This window comes from Podarcis gaigeae, assembly GCF_964106915.1.
Source record: "Podarcis gaigeae genome assembly, chromosome: 5".
Classification (NCBI taxonomy): Eukaryota; Metazoa; Chordata; class Lepidosauria; order Squamata; family Lacertidae; genus Podarcis; species Podarcis gaigeae.
Window position 1 is genome coordinate 44062978 of NC_139681.1, and position 20023 is coordinate 44083000.

General features: G+C 45.8%; 1 protein-coding gene across 4 annotated transcripts in view; it reads right to left on the reverse strand.

Moving 5' to 3' along the window:
• Positions 1–20023, reverse strand: part of DOCK1 (dedicator of cytokinesis 1) — a 371865-nt gene that overhangs the window by 57780 nt on the left and 294062 nt on the right. For all 4 annotated transcript variants that reach the window (XM_083740981.1, XM_083740979.1, XM_083740982.1 and 1 more), the window contains exons 34-37: positions 12564–12649; positions 12218–12374; positions 10002–10042; positions 8345–8435 (exon numbers count right to left, since the gene is read on the reverse strand). In XM_083740981.1, coding sequence (XP_083597107.1) covers positions 8345–8435; positions 10002–10042; positions 12218–12374; positions 12564–12649 — 375 coding nt within the window. The remainder of the gene's footprint in view (positions 1–8344; positions 8436–10001; positions 10043–12217; positions 12375–12563; positions 12650–20023) is intronic.

The following is a 20023-nucleotide window of genomic DNA, read 5'->3' on the forward strand; positions in this document are numbered from 1 at the left end:
GTCTAGAGCTATTCTTTTGGGAATCAATCAGTTGTTCCAAACAAGTAGAAGTACGGAATATTGTCTAAAGATGCACAGTATCATTTACTATAGCTTTTCAATACTAGGCAATGCCACCAATGGAGCTTGTTCTGACTCAGCACAGTTTCTTCTCCAATTTTGCAAAAAAATTCAATGAATATTACGTTTTTCTTTGTTTCTGTTTTCTGCCTTCCAAGGGTCCCAAAATTCCAAAATATGCCAAGGACAAGCAAACCCTACAACTGCTTATTTTACAACTACCTCATCACGAGATGTCTTTGTTTAACTGGAAGCCAACCAAAAGGGATCCTGAGAGATTCACATTCAAAGGGCCAACTGAGCACAGAAACATAGCAAGCTGTCAGATTGGCTCAGTACTGTTGATATTGACTGTCAGTGGCGGGGGGCCACTAGGGGGCGCATCGGAAGATGGCTGACAATAACATCTCTCCGACCCACACGAGGTAATTTGGAGGCTATGATGGGAGTAATTAGCCTCCCTATCCCCCCCCAGGATGGTGGGGGGGACTGCCCTTGCCTGCTGTGCCCTATACCACCCCCAAATTTGTGGGGATGGGGGCACTAGGCACATAGGCCTCCTGTGGGATTCCGGCACTCCTGGACGCCGTCCCTGATCCGCGCCACTAGCTGCAAGAACTTCAAAAGAAACAATTTGGATGAAGGAATGCACATATTTCAAGGAAGGAGGGGGAGTAAAGACTGCTAACAGAAGAGATATCTGATAAAACAAGACAAGAATAAAACATGAGAAGATACGCCAAGATACGGTATGGCAAATGACTGATGGGGGAGGGGAAAAAACTTTCCTTTCTTTCCTTATGTGATTAAACAAGAATCCCCTCCCCTTACCGGTCAGAATTGTCGTTTTAAGGACTTAAGCTGTGGATTTAAGGCTGTGTGGAGATAAACTTTCGAACCAAAGCATGTTTTAAGAAGAGCGTGGAATGTATAAGAGCTTTGGAATGACGCAGTTAAAAATGCCGTCACCATATTGGGAAGTTCTGTTGGAAGTCTTGAGTCTGGGAGGAGAAAGAGAGAAATAGAGCTGTTTATATATTGTGGGTGAAACTCCTCAGAGGGACTTAAGAGCGACAGTTTTATGAGATCAATGATGGAAAGAGCGATGTTATCTATGAAGGTGACGATATATGGAAACCATCTCGATTTGAGGATTGGAAGAACGGAAAATTCACACAGGATTATTATTGGTGTTTATCGGCTTAAGGAGACTATCAGAAGAGATCATAAAGAAAAAAGAGAAAATATATGAACAAGATGTGATGTGGAAACAGCAAGATAAGACTGGATAGAATTATGAACTCTGGACTGATTTGGATTGATTTGGACATTAACGCAGTAGCAAGAATCCCCCTTCGGATCTTGAAATATGGGTCCCCCCAACAAAATTTAAAATTCGGCTTTGTAATTCGGAATTTATGTGATGTGATTTAATTTGATTTGATTGGCCAGTTAATAAAAATTAATTTTTTTTAAAAAAAGATATTGACTGTCAGTGGCTCACAGACAGTCTTATCTGGAGAGGTCTGAGACTGAACCTAGGACAAGGCAGATGATCTACTAACTGAGCTATGGCATTTGGGAACGTAAAGAAACATAATCTTCGATACTGCATTCCAACTACAGTGGTACCTTGGTTCAAGAACAGCTTAAGTTTATGAACAACTTGGATTAAGAATGCTGCAAACCCGGAAGTAGGTGTTTTGGTTTGTGAAATTTGCCTTCGAAAATGAGAACATGTTTGCTTCCTGTCAAGTGTGTTCCATTTGTAAATTGAGTCCCACGCTGCTATGGGAAAGCATGCTTTGGTTTAAGAATGGACTTCTGGAACAGATTAAGTTCGTAAACCAAGGTCCATTTGCTTATTTCTCCATGTCTACATCCTGATCCAGTATTATATGGTATCTTATCAAATACAAAAGTCTGTGCACATAGGTAATTTATAAGGCTATGTTAGTTCTGTAAGGCTGTCTTAGTGGTGCTTAGACCACTGGGGGTTTGGAAGTCTTTAGAAATCTAGATGGGACAATGCTACACAAAGGCACCTTGCTGTGGAGAAAAATGTCTGAACAAATCTAGTCAAAGTATTATTTGGGCAAGGGAATAACATATACCCACTGTGATTCAATTTTCTGCCTAAGCACATGCAAACTCCTCAGAGCAAAATAGAGATAACTATCACTTCTTTAAAGAACTCAAAATGTATTTACTGGAAAAATCCCCTTATGGAGGAAAAACTTTTTAAAAGCAAGTTATGCTGTTCAATGTGTTTTTCTCAATTCATTGCATTTAAAAAAAGAAGTGAAAAATAGAAGTGAAAAGAATTTAGAGAAATATACTGCTACAATTGAAACATATTGTGCTTGTCCCATGAATGTACAATGCAAAAAGGATTGGAAAAAGTAATTATTTTGTCTTAACAGAACATATCTAGCTTAACTAGAAACTTCCTCTGGTTCAATACGGCTCCACAAGACATCAGGCAGCAGAATGGAGGAAGGAGAAAATTTCTGGTGATTCTGCAGGCATCTGTACTGCATCAAAATTTGGTTTGGATGGTTGAGGGTCTGTTTAGAGCAGGGGTCTGCAACCTTTAAGACAAAAAGAGCCACTTGGACCCGTTTCCGAAGAAAAAACAACAACTGGGAGCCGCAAAACCATTGCGACATTTAAAACAAATATAACACTGCATACATTGTTTCTTAGCCCAATGTTATCCTCGTCATTATAAAAATAACTTTTTTGACACTTTTTAATTATTTTTTGTTTGACCCCTCAGAATTACTCCTCCTCATAGAAATAAACGTTATATTAACAAGTTACCTTTTTTTGAGTGTGTGTTCTTCACTCCCCTTCAAAACAGTAGCTGCAAATTGCAAAGCAATAGCAGCAAATCAGCCAGCGGCAGCCTGTTGGGGCGGCAGCCTGTTGCCCGAAGCACAGGGAGCCCTCCGGAGGGCTCCCCGTGCTTCAGGCGAGTGTCTGCAAGCCTTGCGCACCCGGCAGGAGCTCCCGTCGGGCGCGCAAGGCTTGGGGCGGCAGCCTGTTGCCCGAAGCACAGGGAGCCCTCCGGAGGGCTCCCCGTGCTTCGGGCGAGTGTCTGCAAGCCTTGCGCGCCCGGCAGGAGCTCCCGTCGGGCGCGCGAGGCTTGGGGCGGCAGCCTGCCGCCCGAAGCACGCGGAGCCCTCCGGAGGGCTCCCCATGCTTCGGGCGAGTGTCTGCAAGCCTTGCGCACCTGGCAGGAGCTCCCGTCGGGCGCGCGAGGCTTGGGGCGGCAACCTGCCGCCCGAAGCACAGGGAGCCCTCCGGAGGGCTCCCTGTGCTTCGGGCGAGTGTCTGCAAGCCTTGCGCGCCCGGCAGGAGCTCCCGTCGGGCGCGCAAGGCTTGGGGCGGCAGCCTGTTGCCCGAAGCACAGGGAGCCCTCCGGAGGGCTCCCCGTGCTTCGGGCGAGTGTCTGCAAGCCTTGCGCGCCCGGCAGGAGCTCCCGTCGGGCGCGCGAGGCTTGGGGCGGCAGCCTGCCGCCCGAAGCACGCGGAGCCCTCCGGAGGCCTCCCCGTGCTTCGGGCGAGTGTCTGCAAGCCTTGCGCACCTGGCAGGAGCTCCCGTCGGGCGCGCGAGGCTTGGGGCGGCCCGAAGCACAGGGAGCCCTCCGGAGGGCTCCCCGTGCTTCGGGCGAGTGTCTGCAAGCCTTGCGCGCCCGGCAGGAGCTCCCTCGGGCGCGCGAGGCTTGGGGCGGCAGCCTGCTGCCCGAAGCACAGGGAGCCCTCCGGAGGGCTCCCCGTGCTTCGGGCGAGTGTCTGCAAGCCTTGCGCGCCCGGCAGGAGCTCCCGTCGGGCGCGCGAGGCTTGGGGCGGCAGCCTGCTGCCCGAAGCACAGGGAGCCCTCCGGAGGGCTCCCCGTGCTTCGGGCGAGTGTCTGCAAGCCTTGCGCGCCCGGCAGGAGCTCCCGTCGGGCGCGCGAGGCTTGGGGCGGCAGCCTGCCGCCCGAAGCACGGGGAGCCCTCCGGAGGGCTCCCCGTGCTTCGGGCGAGTGTCTGCAAGCCTTGCGCGCCCGGCAGGAGCTCCCGTCGGGCGCGCGAGGCTTGGGGCGGCAGCCTGCCGCCCGAAGCACAGGGAGCCCTCCGGAGGGCTCCCCGTGCTTCGGGCGAGTGTCTGCAAGCCTTGCGCGCCCGGCAGGAGCTCCCGTCGGGCGCGCGAGGCTTGGGGCGGCAGCCTGCTGCCCGAAGCACAGGGAGCCCTCCGGAGGGCTCCCCGTGCTTCGGGCGAGTGTCTGCAAGCCTTGCGCGCCCGGCAGGAGCTCCCGTCGGGCGCGCGAGGCTTGGGGCGGCAGCCTGCCGCCCGAAGCACAGGGAGCCCTCCGGAGGGCTCCCCGTGCTTCGGGCGAGTGTCTGCAAGCCTTGCGCGCCCGGCAGGAGCTCCCGTCGGGCGCGCGAGGCTTGGGGCGGCAGCCTGCCGCCCGAAGCACAGGGAGCCCTCCGGAGGGCTCCCCGTGCTTCGGGCGAGTGTCTGCAAGCCTTGCGCGCCCGGCAGGAGCTCCCGTCGGGCGCGCGAGGCTTGGGGCGGCAGCCTGCCGCCCGAAGCACGCGGAGCCCTCCGGAGGGCTCCCCGTGCTTCGGGCGAGTGTCTGCAAGCCTTGCGCACCTGGCAGGAGCTCCCGTCGGGCGCGCGAGGCTTGGGGCGGCAGCCTGTTGCCCGAAGCACAGGGAGCCCTCCGGAGGGCTCCCCGTGCTTCGGGCGAGTGTCTGCAAGCCTTGCGCGCCCGGCAGGAGCTCCCGTCGGGCGCGCGAGGCTTGGGGCGGCAGCCTGCCGCCCGAAGCACGCGGAGCCCTCCGGAGGCCTCCCCGTGCTTCGGGCGAGTGTCTGCAAGCCTTGCGCACCTGGCAGGAGCTCCCGTCGGGCGCGCGAGGCTTGGGGCGGCCCGAAGCACAGGGAGCCCTCCGGAGGGCTCCCCGTGCTTCGGGCGAGTGTCTGCAAGCCTTGCGCGCCCGGCAGGAGCTCCCTCGGGCGCGCGAGGCTTGGGGCGGCAGCCTGCTGCCCGAAGCACAGGGAGCCCTCCGGAGGGCTCCCCGTGCTTCGGGCGAGTGTCTGCAAGCCTTGCGCGCCCGGCAGGAGCTCCCGTCGGGCGCGCGAGGCTTGGGGCGGCAGCCTGCTGCCCGAAGCACAGGGAGCCCTCCGGAGGGCTCCCCGTGCTTCGGGCGAGTGTCTGCAAGCCTTGCGCGCCCGGCAGGAGCTCCCGTCGGGCGCGCGAGGCTTGGGGCGGCAGCCTGCCGCCCGAAGCACAGGGAGCCCTCCGGAGGGCTCCCCGTGCTTCGGGCGAGTGTCTGCAAGCCTTGCGCGCCCGGCAGGAGCTCCCGTCGGGCGCGCGAGGCTTGGGGCGGCAGCCTGCCGCCCGAAGCACAGGGAGCCCTCCGGAGGGCTCCCCGTGCTTCGGGCGAGTGTCTGCAAGCCTTGCGCGCCCGGCAGGAGCTCCCGTCGGGCGCGCGAGGCTTGGGGCGGCAGCCTGCTGCCCGAAGCACAGGGAGCCCTCCGGAGGGCTCCCCGTGCTTCGGGCGAGTGTCTGCAAGCCTTGCGCGCCCGGCAGGAGCTCCCGTCGGGCGCGCGAGGCTTGGGGCGGCAGCCTGCCGCCCGAAGCACAGGGAGCCCTCCGGAGGGCTCCCCGTGCTTCGGGCGAGTGTCTGCAAGCCTTGCGCGCCCGGCAGGAGCTCCCGTCGGGCGCGCGAGGCTTGGGGCGGCAGCCTGCCGCCCGAAGCACAGGGAGCCCTCCGGAGGGCTCCCCGTGCTTCGGGCGAGTGTCTGCAAGCCTTGCGCGCCCGGCAGGAGCTCCCGTCGGGCGCGCGAGGCTTGGGGCGGCAGCCTGCCGCCCGAAGCACGCGGAGCCCTCCGGAGGGCTCCCCGTGCTTCGGGCGAGTGTCTGCAAGCCTTGCGCACCTGGCAGGAGCTCCCGTCGGGCGCGCGAGGCTTGGGGCGGCAGCCTGCCGCCCGAAGCACAGGGAGCCCTCCGGAGGGCTCCCCGTGCTTCGGGCGAGTGTCTGCAAGCCTTGCGCGCCCGGCAGGAGCTCCCGTCGGGCGCGCGAGGCTTGGGGCGGCAGCCTGCCGCCCGAAGCACAGGGAGCCCTCCGGAGGGCTCCCCGTGCTTCGGGCGAGTGTCTGCAAGCCTTGCGTGCCCGGCAGGAGCTCCCGTCGGGCGCGCGAGGCTTGGGGCGGCAGCCTGCCGCCCGAAGCACAGGGAGCCCTCCGGAGGGCTCCCCGTGCTTCGGGCGAGTGTCTGCAAGCCTTGCGCGCCAGGCAGGAGCTCCCGTCCGGCGTGCGAGGCTTGGGGCGGCAGCCTGCCGCCCGAAGCACAGGGAGCCCTCCGGAGGGCTCCCCGTGCTTCGGGCGAGTGTCTGCAAGCCTTGCGCGCCCGGCAGGAGCTCCCGTCGGGCGCGCGAGGCTTGGGGCGGGAACAAAGGAAAATGCGCCTCCTCCCCTCGCCTCCACCCCGGAGCCGCGGCAAAGGCGTTAAAGAGCCGCATGCGGCTCCGGAGCCGCAGGTTGCCGACCCCTGGTTTAGAGCATCTTTTAGGGAGGAATCTCTGAAAATTATCTCACTCCCCTTCTGCTGATGAATTCAGTATTAAAAAGATATTGAGTTCTCTGAATTAAGCAGTAGATAAGAGAATGGGCTGTTTCATATTTAAGTTATCGTATCAGAAGACATGCGGAAAAGTTTGTCTACCACCAGAGATCTAATAGGTCAAAGGTGTTTTTAGTATTATGAATTTGTTTATTGTATAGTTCTGCAAGTGAAGATACGGCAAATAGTGATTTATTGATGATGTATAATGTTTATTATATTTTTGGTCAGGATCCAGCTTCCTGGATCAATATAGCTTGACCACAGTTGTCCATGGTTTGGTAACCTCTTGCTTAGATTACTGCAACACACCCTGTGTAGAGCTACTCTTGGAGGCTGGTCCGGAGGCTGCAATTGGTGTCGAATTCAGCAGCTGAGTTGCAGGTGGGAACAAACTACTGGAAGCATGTAACACCCTGTTTGTAAGATTTGCATTGGCTGCTAATCTGCTACCAGTTCAAGGTGTTCATACTAATATATAAGGTCCTATACAGTTCAGGAGCAGGTGACTTGAAATACCAACATTTTCCTTGCATACCCAGTGGATCGCTGTAATCTGTGGGAGAATTGCTGTTTCAAGTTCCAAAGATCTCAGAAGACAACTCAGCAGTAACTTGAAGCAGGGTTTTTATTGTTATGTGGAAGAGCATTCCTGCCGAGATAACAACAGGCACCTACTACCTGTACTTTTTGGAAACAACTGAAGATACTTTTGTTCTAATAGGCTTTCCCAGCAGGATAAATGGGTATTTGCCTTGAGAGTCTATTTTGTATGGTTTTAGTTTTGTTTTAAATGTATCTGGTTGTTGTTGTTTGTGGGAGGGTCTTTTTTAAAAACCTTTTTGTCCTTTTTATTGTATATTGGCTGGAGACAACTGCATAGAAGGTGATTAATATATTAATAATAAAAATAAAAAGGTAAAGGACCCTAGATGGTTAAGTCCAGTCAGAAGCGACTATGGGGTATGGTGCTTGTCTTGCTTTTCAGGCTGAGGGAGCCGGTGTTTGTCCACAGACAGCTTTCTGGGTCATGTGGCCGGCATGACTAAACCACTACTGGCGCAACAGAACACCATGACGGAAGCATGACTGCAAGTATATTCAAGGCTTCCTAACACAGGTGACATCTCAGTTGTTTTCTATGGAGCAGAAAAGGTTCCTGCACTCAAATCCTCCTTCTACGACTATGGTTAGACAGTTCACTAGTTTCACGGTACAATCCTACACATGCTTACTCAGAAGTCAGTTCCACTGTGTCCAATAGTCCTATTTTAAGCTAAATATGCAATCTCAAAAACTGCCCCCCCCCACTTTCTTCCCTTGTATCAACCCCTCAGGCAACTCCAAATTCTCCTTAGTACTTTGACTTAGAAAAACAGTAGGTTCTCTAGTTCTGAATCTCATCAACATTGAGAACTGTATGAGAAGATTCCTCACCAACCCAGACACTTCAAATGTTATACAGTGCTGGTAGGAGGCAGGTGACAAAGCACACCTTGACTAACAATCCGCATTCATATTTTGCTTGTCCCACAAAAATGCTGCAGTTCTAGACCTAAGCTTTCAATTTTTCTGAATCATTTAGTGCATTTTACAAGGGAGTGTTTCAGACTCAGTGATCTTGCAGCTTGCAAAACAAATGCTTAAAGACAGTACATTTGAACTATTATACCTTAAGCAGCTTTGCATGCAGCAGTAAAGTGTAGGCAGCTTCAGTGTAGTTATCACATTCTTTGTGCAGGTCACAAAGCTTGTACAAATACCTACAAGCAAAAAATTAAAATAAATTCTCAGTAATGTCATAAAACAAGGTCAAAGGGCTTAGCAGTTATGATTCCTATGCTCAAATAGAACAACATATAACTGATGTACTTTAAAACTCCTATTTTATTTCATCCGATCAGTATGTAGCACACAGCATGTCAAGAAACTCAACAAACAACAATAATGTACTCGTGCATTTTATAAGGTTGTAACTTCAGTGTCTATAAAACTGAAACTCTTTTTTGATAGCTTGGTGTCTGGAGATATGCAACAAAAAAGTTATGATGTTGGTATAAATGTGTGTCTTTCCTAAAATGGGCAGTTAATTTGTTGTTTCAAGAAGCCCTCCAAGAAAACCACTGGGGACTCCATAGCTAAACTGCTACCACAGCTAAGGCTACAATCCTATACACTCTTCCCTGGAAATATGTCCCAGTGAACTCAATGAAAGTTGCTTCTGAGCAGACATGCATAGTTAAAGACATGTACTGTTAAAGGGGAAAGAAATCTATTTTTAAAAAATCAGTAAAATTGCTCTTAACATATGCATGGTCAAAATGGAAACTACAAATGCATAAAAGGCTTTATCTCAAATATGTTCTATACCTTTCTGAAGATTTGCTCAAAGGAATGTAGTCAGATGGTATAAAAAACCTTTTGGTAATTAGTAGCCTATCCTGGGGATACAAGATTTTGCTACCCACCAGAGAATGGGAGAATGCAGTTGGGACAATAAAAAGTACAATAAAAATTAATGAGCAATCAGTCTAGCTGAAAAGAGAAAACAAGTAATTAAAACACCCCCCTGCACCCCTAAGCAACGAACAGAAACAATTTCAGTGGAGGGGGGGGACACAAAATAAAATAAAAGGGCCAGTATGCGAGAAGCAACAGTGCCTATGAAAGAAGAGGAGAAAGAGGAAAAATAGCTACTTAAAAGGATGGTAGAAGGGAGAAACCTAAATTCACGTTTTATCCAGTACAGCTGTGTTTTAATTACGAAAAAACCCTGGTTGGGGCGGGGAAAATGAGAAGACAAATATAAAAGACAGGGAAGCAACTAATCACTAATGCTTGGATTCTCTGCTAAAAGGTAAGTTTTATTCATAACAGACCTATTGAAAGTAATGGACCTAAGTTATGTCCATCAATTTTAATGGGTCTACTCTAAGTATGATTCATGTGGGATACAACCTTAAGCGAACAAATGATTCCATTCTGGAGAAAAGTGGTGTGGAAGCAATAGACTAGACATCTATATATACCTAAAATATACAATATCCTAAATATTTAAACATTTAAAAATCAACCTAATTATAAAAAACAAGAGGAGCCACACCACATTTCTAGCATTTCTCTTAACAGAGCACAGACTCAGTTTTGAAGATTGTAGGAACAGTCAGAAATGCAAATTGTATATTGGGCATATGAACGAAAGAACACATTTAATTAATCTTACAGACTCATGTGAGCAGAACAGATTATCTGTTCCTTTTATTAGTGCAATCCCACAGCCCTCTTGCTTTATAAGAAACACAATGTCTAATAAAGTTAGGTTTACAAACCTTATGTACATTTCTTCTCTTTCAATCTCTTTGTAGAAATTCTGGAACAAGAAAAGACAAGACATTAGAGATTTGTCAGTGAGCCATACATATATTAGGCATATTTATTACATTAGAAACTCATAGCCACGTAACATTAGCCTCAAACTGTGACATGAAACTTGCTCCTGGTTAAAGGAGCTCATACATTCTTATAACTGTGAAATCTGCAAATAGTACTTTACATTTCACTGCAGAGATTCAGTATTTTCAGGGTAGGGCATTTTCAAGTCATACACCATTAGCTTTTCTCGGCTTTCTAATGTACAAAACAACATAATGTGCTAAAATGAAATTTCAAATTTCAAAGTAGTTTTGGTAATAAATCATACATTCTTGAATCTAATACTTTCTTAAGTACTGGATTTTTTTAAAAAAACAACTTGACAGGACTGTTGTGAGGATTAATGAGAAAGAAAATAACAGAGCACTTTGCATGCTTAATTTGGTAAGGAATAATTCACTTAATAAAAAGAATGCATGTTTCTCCTGTTGTCACACCTTCTTACTTTCAGTATAGCAAGAACTTGATGAACGTTTTCAACCTCAACAGACTGAGATGGAATTCAGAGTGAAATCTGAAAGTGAAGTATACTTTATGCTACAGTAACTCCAACAATGGGCTACTCTTATGGAAAATAACAATCCTGAAGGTGGAAATTGCCTTGGAAGAAAACCCCCCAATAGTGTTATTATGAAGTACGCATTTTTTGCTCTATAAGACTCACTTTTTCCCTCCTAAAAAGTAAGGGGAAATGTGTGTGCGTCTTATGGAGCGAATGCAGGCTGCGCAGCTATCCCAGAAGCCAGAACAGCAAGAGGGATCGCTGCTTTCGCTGCACAGCTATCCCTCTTGCTGTTCTGGCTTCTGAAATTCAGAATATTTTTTTCCTCATTTTCCTCCTTCAAAAACTAGGTGTGTCTTGTGGTCTGGTGCGTCTTACAGAGCCAAAAATACGTTATCTCTCATTTGAGACACAATTTGCTAACAGACCAACTTAGTAAAGCCTCATGTCCACCTGCTCGCTGTATCCTTTGCATGCACTGATGTTTCTTCTGTACTGTACATAAGCCTATGAAGATTCGTCTTCGTGTATCTAACACAGTAGCCTGTAGCTCTAAAAAGCCCGCACACTTTAAAGGAGCCACAGGACTCTTGTCATTTTTTAATAACCAGGCTATTTTACTGAAGTTAGATTTTATCACTGGATCTTCTTTTCCTTGTATTTGCAGTGTACTTAGATGGATTATGACAGCAAACCCATGCTGCAAATGGATTAATACACTTCAGAAGTGAGGATCTGGGGAATTGAAAATAGAGGCAAACGCAACAAATACAAGTTATAGAGAAGAGCTAGAAAAATAAACCTCTTAAACTTTTCTGGTTTGATAAATTGATCTAATTTCCTTTATAACTTTTGAAAAAGCAATGGAAGCAATCCTAGTGCCTTTTTAAAAAAAAAAAAAAAATCCTGTAAAGTTTCCAACAGGCAGAATCTTGTCACTCTAATTCTATTCACAAAAGCAGGCAGTCTCTTCTAAAAGCAATCCACATTTCACTCTACAGCTCATAATCAATAGCTACTTCCAAGGACTCTCTCCTCTCCCCAAATTAAGTAATAGAACTACTACTGACACAAAAGTTAAATAATGAGGCGGATAGCCTCTTAAACGATAGCTCAGTTTACCAACAGTACACTCATGCAGTACAAATACCAATCAGAGATATAGTTTTAAACAGCACGTTGCATATTCTGCAAGTATTCCTAAGCTTATTAAAGCATCAAGTATGTCGTGAGGAAGCCCAATGATCTAAACTTTGATTATCAAACTTTTCTGAACACCTAAGTTCATCTCGCGTCCTCATCCTTAGATAAAAGCTTTCATATTTATCTGAATTTCTGAACACTTGGGCCACACTGATTGTAAAATTGTGCAAATCTGCATTTGATTTCTTTTTTTAAATGAATAGCTTTGGTCAAACATCATAACAGTTCTATTTTTCCTATTAGACTATGTGCATCTAATTTCATGACGTTTCTCTTTAAAATTGGTTGTGGTTGTTGTTCTTAACTTGCTAAAATAATAAAAGGTATGTTTCCTAGCAAGACCCCACTGTTACATTTACAAATTTTGCTGCCACTCTAAATTAAGCCAGTTCATTTCTTCTCACTCACCAGCACATTGACAGTACAGCTCATGCGGTTTTCCTTGTTTTCATCATGCATAATGGTTCTGTAATCCAGAAGTCTCTCCATCAAGCGAACCACAAGTTTAACAAAATTTTCACCATTTTTGGCAAGGTACTTATGTTTTCTACAGTGTTCCAGGAGACTGAAAATATAATTACAAAAACATCATTAATCACACTCGGGGGCAGGCACTTGACTAAGGTGTAATTTTAAATATTTTGTATCATTAACATATTTTAATTATTCCTAGGCTCCAAAGTTCATTATAATCTTATTGGTATCTCTCTCGACTATGTTCTAAGACAAATCCCACTGCTAAACCAACACTTACATTTTGTCAAATAACACTTTATACTGTTCATCTCCTCTGCCTCCTTCTACTTCATGATCCAGCTTTGTGATGATCTCATTTTCAAACTACAATTAAATAGAACAAGCGTAAATAATCAGCACACAGCAAATATTTCATTTTATTACTGTAGAAATCAATGGGTCATAGATTTGTTAAAGCTCACAACAAGATATACGACCACTGTTTTTCAGCTTGATTGGCTTTTAACAGTTTGAGATCTCTCATATTAGGCCATGTGTAATGATCTGTTGCCCTACGAGGATCTTTCAATTCAGAAAATACTTGGTCATGTTGTTAAATGGGGCTTAGACGATTGCTTTAAGAAAATCTAAATAAGGTATCTGATTAGCCGAATAAGGGGTGGGGAATAACACGCCGAACAGGCACACAATGTCCTTTACAATAATTATAATAGCAACAAATGCAAGCAGTTTGAAGCATCATTACTGATGATATATAACACCTTAGGCAGGACTGCCAATTGCATCATCCAGTTGGATGAGCACCCTAACATCTATTTGAACTAGAGAAGTTGGCTCACCTCAGAACACATCTAATGGGTATCTCCAAAGACATTTCATTGGGGGATGGAAATTTTATTCTGGCAGAAGCATTCTAAATTGGATGGTGGCATTATGACAAGTAACTGAAGCAACAGATTATTATTCTCGTACATGTATAGACTTATTTTATTATAATATTAAATCAATAGTTGTACAATTAAATGTATCTGACATGCTGCAGCCTCATTTCTAAGAGTTATAAACTAGTGAGTAAGTGTACAGAGAACTGGACTGTTAATGTGGAAAATGAAGAGTTTTTGAGTTGTAGGTCCATGTTGATGCTGAGAAGTTAAATGCTTGCTCCGCACTGAAGATTCGGAGTAGAAAGACCACAAATTTTTAAATATTAGTAGAACGCTTAAAAGTTCAACAATTCCTAGCAACTTTTAACTTAATAATTATTTGTGTGTGAGTATGTGTGTGTGCCAGATCATTGGCCAGATGTGATTATTATATGGAGTCGATTCTAATTTTATTTCTCTTGCTTTAACTTTATATAAATGCAATGGTGTTAGGAACAAGTTTTCCTCTCTGTTTCTTCCCCTTCCCCTTTCATGAGGTAACACCTAAACTAAAGTTCTCCCTGGGCCTTTTTCTATATCATAAAGCCATGGTTGGATATGCATTCAAATAAATGTGCAAACCCATAATCTGGTCTTGATCACATTCTAGCCAGTTCACATGTAGCATGAAACCACGGTTAGCACCAGCAAGGAGTAGTGTGACCTTTTCTTTCTTTCTTTCTTTCTTTCTTTCTTTCTTTCTTTCTTCCCATGGCAGTCATTTTGGGCTGACAACCATGGCACTTTTATGAAGATCTGAAATCAAGCACCTCATTTTTCACTCCAAAAAGCTATGGTTACCAGTCTGTGCAAGAACTAGAATGATCCAGCATGAAGCATTGGCATTGAGTGCTCCCCTTACCCAACGTGTCATTAAAAGTATGTTGTGATACTTTTAGTTTCAAGGTATCTTAGCTTGTTACGTAGGAACCAGGAATTGTGGTTTAAAACAAGCTCTAGTCAGTTTCCAAACAAGTCAGCTTCAAACTAGAGTTTGCTTTAAGACAGAAACTTAGGTTTGTATGTAAAAACAAGTCATGTATTTGGGGTGGGGTGGGGAATAGCTGCACAGGAATACCAAAGGAGAGAGGGGGCACTGTGTGAGCCTGGGCCATAGGTTTGTATGTGAACAAGCCTTTCGTACAGAAATGAGATTAAAGAAGCACTGTTTAAAAAGCCCCAGATTATCCACATGTTGATAGTTACATAATGAAAAGCAGCTGGGCATGTTTCAATTTGCTGCTGTGTGCCTGGCAGGGCTCTGAATTTTGCAGTTCCCCCACCTTCTGTTCTCCCTCCCCATTTCACAATGCTCAATAAATACATTATAACTTGGATCTTATTGGTTGCAGTTTAGTATTGGAATCTGCCTAGTGTCTGACTACTATTGAGGGCTGGCTATGTTTTTGTTCTCTTTGTAGAATTGTCGTTTTATATTGGGGTAGCAAGCATGGTGCCCTCCAGATTTTGTTGATGTCTCATCCTCCTTGACAGATATTGGTTGGGGCTGATGGGACTTGGAGTCCATCATCATCTGGAGGGCACTGTGTTGGCTATCCCTATTTTATATGTGTACCCCACCCTAAGATCAATTGATATAGGGCTGGTTGGAAATGTTTTAATTAATAGATAAAAAGAATTTAGTTAGTAGATAAAATAAAAAATAAAGGGCATAAAGATTGCAATCATACACATCTGGGGAGCATCATTATAGTTCAGTGACTAAACTATATATTGTTCAGTGACTAAACTATATATTGACATGCAATGATAGTGAGGGTGTCAGGGCCTAGCTAGACAAAGAATGGTGGGACACACCAGCTGCAGAACACCCAAGGGAACCTCCAGAGGAAGGCTCAGAGCCTGGGGATTGGCGGTGGGAGGGAGAAGATTGGGAGAAGGGGTTGAATGCTGAAGGGGAGACAGGGTTTAGTGAGCAGGAAGAGCCGGTGACAGAAAGCAGTTCAGACTCTAAATAGAGGAAGGAGGGCAAGTGGCTGCTGAAGAATCCAGAGAACACCCCCCTTCTGCTGCGAAAAGCTCCCCTCCTGGTCTCCAATAATGCACAGGAACATGAGAACAGAACAGAGGCCAGAGGTACGCAGAGACAAGGAAGTCGAAGATTCCTTGGGAAATATCCCAGAGAGGAGTGGCCTTAGAAAGAGAGGAAGGCAAGACCTACTGGGAAGGGTTGCTGAGTTGTATGTCGCTTCCTTGAATAAAGAGTTAATTCCACTGAGCCCTGTGTCTTTCGTGCTGACCTGTATCTGACTCCAGCCATGACAGAGTGAGAGAAAGGCAGGCATGGTTATATAGAATCTGTCAACATGTGAGGTAAATGCACTCAAGGCCCAGATACTACAGGGGATCTTGATGTTTATGCTCCTTTAACTAGGGTGGTGATTTTATTTATTTTTTATCCCTTATGTCTTCTAATTCCATTTTGTGCCTTCCAAGTTTTCTCTGATTGCTTCTAAAATCCATGCTGCTTATCCCAACTTTTCATTTATTTCTACTACTTCTCCTAACTAAAGAGGAAAAAGCCACCTTCGATTTCTAATGAAACCTCAAGTGTTCATATCATAATAAATTATGCAAATAATGTGCATAATTCAAAATGATTACAGGTTTGAGACTTACTTGTCACTAAGATAGTATATACATTAGAGGCATCAATCATTCAAACTGATGTTGCCTAAAAGTAGTCTGGCAATGGAAAACGGCCTCTACCTGGGCATACAACCAAATCTGAAAGGACTTTAAAAGTCCTTTTACAGCATCAGTGTGGTATAAAGGATGACAACACAATCAAGGATGTAAAAATGGTATAGTACAGGGAGTCCAAGCAATTGATTTCCATGGCAAGCATATGCACTCCAACTAGGAGAAACAATATATTTATATATAACAACAACAACAACAACAACAATAAAACATATATATTTGAGCAACTATATATCAGGGAACGCTTACAAAAAGATTTTAAGTCCACTGTAAACTCTAGCTAAATTTTGTTTGAGCAGTCAATCCACTTTGGAGGAATGTTCTTTTGAGATGCCACATTTTGGAGGAATGTTCTTTTGAGATGCCACATTTTGGAGAAGAAAATGGAATTACAGTCGTACCTTGGAAGTCAAACAGAATCCGTTCCGGAAGTCCGTTCGACTTCCTAAATGTTAGGGAACCAAGGCACGGCTTCCGATTGGCTGCAGGAGGATCCTGCAGCCAATTGGAAGCCGCAGAAGTCGCGACAGACGTTTGGGTTCCAAAGAACGCTCACAAACTGGAACAATCACTTCCAGGTTTGCTGTGTTTGGGAGCCAAAACGTCTGATTTGCAAGGCGTTCAACTTCCAAGGTACGACTATACATTCCTTGATGTGAAATAGATATTTGAAGTGCAGCAACACTAACCCACCAAATCAGTGAGGGGGCGGCTCACAAGTAAAAATATGTCAGTTACAAAACCTGACTTACTTAGCTCAACCGAATGAACCTGCCCAAAGCAACTCATGACTCTCCAGACCTTTGAGATGGAGGAATTTATTCACATTTCAGTTTTGAACAACTGCATAGCTGTAGAGTATTTTTCCAAGGAATTTGAGACATTCATTCTTCAGTCATTACACTGTCTCTATGATATACCTGGTATGAATTCTTCCAAAGTCCACAAAATGGCAGTTAAGTGTCCATTTGGAACTTTATATGTCATATACCTGCAAGATGCTGGTGACTATGATATGTGGGGGGAAATAGGGTGCATGCATATTGCAAGGACCCAATGAGGATCACAAACACCTGTGTGGTATGCACTTGACATACTCATACTACATGGGCACCACTCCAATGAGGGTAGTGTAGCCAATTTTGCAGTAGCCAAGCCACCTCCCATCCACACTGCCCCGGTCCTTAATCTACTCCAGGTGGCAACATGGTCCCCTACAGATGTTGTGGGACTCCAACTCCCATCATTCCTCTCAGTTAGCTATGCTGGCTAGGGCTGATGGGAGTTGGGATGAAAAGAACATCTTTAGGGCACCACATTCTCTACGCCAATCTAAATCATCTCACCCTACCTCCTGTTTCTTAGTTGTATTGTAACGGGGCAAAAACATAATGCTGGAACTAGCTATTTCACATATATAAGTGGAAACCTGAAACAGAAGTTGGAAGTGTGAGAATGTTCCTCCTCAAGGCTCCAGGAGGACTGGAACAGAAGCTTGGATAACACTTTTGGTGTACGGGTGGGTTCACATCAAGGGTGGCTGGGGGGACATTTCAGAAGGTGGAATTCTCTCCCTTATGAAACCTGCCCAGCTGCACTATAAACTCATGGTTAGGCAAACTAAGGCCCTGGGGCTGGATCCAGCCCAATCACCTTCTCAATCCAGTCCACAGTCCTGGAATCAGCGTGTTTTTACACAAGTAGAATGTGTGCTTTTATTTAAAATGCATCTCTGGGTTATTTGTGGGGCATAGGAATTCATTCTTCTTCTTTTCAAAATATAGTCTGCCCCCCCCCCCCCAAGGTCTGAGGGACAGTGGACTGGCCTCCTGCTGGAAACGTTTGCTGACCCTTGAACTAACTAAAAGCTTCCAGATCAAAATATAGCCACTATATTTTTGTATAGAGAGGGGAAGAAAGGTTCAATGAGTGAGAAAGGGAAAATGCAACACCCCCCCCCCCGTCAAATCTCTCTATATAGTAGTGGTTCTTAACCTTTCATGGACCCATTTCAGAATCTGATGGAGGTTATGAATCTTCATGCACAAACCAAGTTCTGCATACAATTTATTGTATTGCATTGGAATTCATTTATCTTTTTTGCACCCGAGTTCATGGACCCATTGAAGTTCAACCACAGCCCACAGCTTAATAACTTCCCATATGGTGTAGGGAAGGAAGTGAACCACATCCACCTAACCTAATCTGCCCCTCCAAAATCCTGTCAACTGTTAGGCGTTCAAGCCTTGCTTTCCGCTCCCACTTCATCCCCCCCTCAACCTACTTACCATTCTCTAAATCTTGGAAGCCTCCTGAGCATACATCTCTATCAGACCACTTTGTGTTTTCCTTCCCAAGAAAATAGGGACAGGATCACCCAAGTCTTATATTGGAGGGATAGATGCAGGATTTCCAGAACTTGAGTCTCCAGCTGATTTTGGACTACAATTCCCACCATCCCTGACCACTGGGTCCTGCTAGCTAGGGATAATGGGAGTTGTAGTCCTAAAACAGCTGGAGACCCAAGTTTGGCAAATTAAAGGATATTGGCTTTCGGTTCGCAAAGAATTCAAAATTCTCCATGGATCCTCCAAATTTTGTACCTAGGATACATGCAGCTTGAATACACGTGGAGGGGCTTCTCCTTCCCCGCAACCATCACCACAATGTCATCTGATGGACCATTTTCCCCTGAGATGAGTAGAAAAGATGCAGCAACAGCATCTTTCCTTTCTATTGTAACTTTAAAATAAATACATCTATGCTTGTTGTTGTAATCATCTTATATAAGCTGCTTTGTGCAATCTGCCTGAAAGGGATATAAAAAAATACTGTAAATAAATAAAGAAAGTTAAATTACTTTGCGCTATTTTGTTATGTTTCTAGGGCTTCCAAGGAATTTGCAGAAAATGGATAATGATGCATTAGAAGGGCACCCATCTAAGCCATATAAGCTCCCACCTTAAGAGCCATGATTCGGAGTGATTTCTTTCTATCATGACCACACAGATGGTTTTGTTTGGAAATAGAAGCAAAGGTAGAAATACAAACCCTTGCAGTTCCACCTCTTGCCAACACATTGTCTCAAGTAGCCTTGGCTTTTATGACTTTTCAAGTCAGGGGATCCCAGCTTCTGGTGACATTACAAGAAGGCTGGGCGTCACAGGGTGTCAAACGACTGCACAGTGGACACATGACCATGTTTATGGAGTTCTATACACTCCATATGTATCCTTCTGCTGTTTTATAAAGTTAAGGCTGGAAAGATATTAAAAAACCGGTGGGGGGGGGGAACCTCAGTGAAAAAGGATTAAAATGCAACTGCAAGATAAATTGTTATTTGACCTTCTGTGCCCCCAGTAAGGCAATGCAATTCTTTAATGTAATAAATGTACTGGTTCAAAGAAGGAAATTAAAATGAGGGGGGGGGGGGAAATAATCCAATCCACTCCTTGCAGTGCAGGCCCAGAGGTGCATCCCTATAGTGCAAGAGCATGCCAAGTAGTAGTTTAAAGCAATATAGTACAGAAGAGAAGTCACAAATCTTCGCAGATTCTCTAATAGGGTACAAAAATGGAATTGCCTTCTTTGACACTTGCTGCAGAAATTATCCACTGGCTGATTATCTATTCGTATGAGATGGCTGGTATGCGGAGAGGAAAATTATTTGTTATATATATATATATATATATAAAATCTCTGACATTTTGATGACACTAAAACCACTCCATCATGGGAAACTAAATGCAAATTGCTTCAAGTTCTACTTAAGGAAACTGCAGCCATGTTGGTTTCATTTGAGAGACAAGTTTGGTGTACAGTACTGTAAACATTGTTTTTACAGCATATTGGCTGTTCTTGAGATGTAAAGATGGGTATATGTGGGTATACAACAGAAGCTCCCACCTTTCACACAGGGCTGATTTGTTCTAGGGCCACATGGCTAGGGCAGCATGTGCAGTGCAACTCTAGGGTTGCAAGTCCCACATTTTCAGCTATGGACCTTCATTCTTCTCCATAGTTAACTTACGGGCTCAGTATGGAAAGGAAGAGATTGCTGTGAGCTTAAAATTAAACAAAAATGATGGTG